General features: G+C 51.9%; 1 protein-coding gene across 1 annotated transcript; it reads right to left on the bottom strand.

The window, feature by feature from the left end:
- Window positions 1-91: 91 nt before the first annotated feature.
- LOC136148326 (interferon omega-1-like) lies at window positions 92-679 on the bottom strand. Its single transcript, XM_065907846.1, has one exon. The coding sequence runs from the start codon at window positions 677-679 to the stop codon at window positions 92-94; it is 588 nt and encodes a 195-aa protein (XP_065763918.1).
- Window positions 680-937: the final 258 nt, after the last annotated feature.

Here is a 937-nt window from a genome sequence, read left to right as displayed (position 1 = left end):
TTTGGTGGCTGAAGCAGAATTCAGAGTCTTCTGAAATGACCCCAGGTGAGTATACAAGGGTGATGTGACATCTTAGTCAGTGAGAGTCACGTCAATGTGAGCTCAGGTCTCCATCCATCATTCTTAACCTTTCTTGCAAGCTGGTTGATGAAGAAAGGGATCTCCTGATAGCCACTCTGACGATTTCCCAGGCACAGGTGCTGTATCCCTTCTCTTGCAGGTAGACATGGATGCCCTGGAAGTACCTCTTCACGGCCTGTGTGGGGCCCATCCTTCCCAGGGCAGAGTCTTCCTCTCCCATCACCTGCTCCCAGCAGTCGTCCAGGTCGGCCAGCTGCTGAAGAAGTCCAGTGCGGAGCTGCTTCAGGAGGGTGGTGTTCCAGGCAGCAGAGGAGCGCGTTGTGTTGAAAAGGCTGAAGCTCTGCTGGAGTATCTCGTGGAGCACAGAGATGGCCTGGGCCTCCTGCAGCTGGCTGCCCTCCACCATCTCCTGGGGGAAAGCGAAGTCCATTCTGTCCTGCAGACAGAGGTGAGGGGAGAGTCTCATCATTTGGTCCAGGAGAGTGAGGGTCTTCCTGCCAACCAGCGTGTGGTTCTGAGACAGGTCACAGCCCAGGGATCCTCCCGGGCCGTAGCTGACCAGCACCAGGGCCATCAGTAGAGAGAGCACGAAGGCCATGGAGAAGATGAGGCTGCTGCTGGGCTGGCAGAGATGGTGTCTGGTGGAACCTTGAGGTAGGTTCTCCGATGCCATGCTTTCTAAGCAAATCCATTAAATAGGGAAAAGGGCAGTTTTCATTTTCTAATCATTTCTATACACTCTTACTTCCTTTTTTGGTTTTCTGTTACGTATTTTCAATATAGTCAAAGAAGTTTTCTTCCTTCTAGACTAAATTTTGCCTTTTCCTAGTGACTTCAGATGTGCCCACCCAAATGG

This window comes from Muntiacus reevesi, chromosome 17, assembly GCF_963930625.1.
Source record: "Muntiacus reevesi chromosome 17, mMunRee1.1, whole genome shotgun sequence".
NCBI classification, from domain to species: Eukaryota; Metazoa; Chordata; class Mammalia; order Artiodactyla; family Cervidae; genus Muntiacus; species Muntiacus reevesi.
This window is presented reverse-complemented; position numbering and strand designations above follow the sequence as displayed.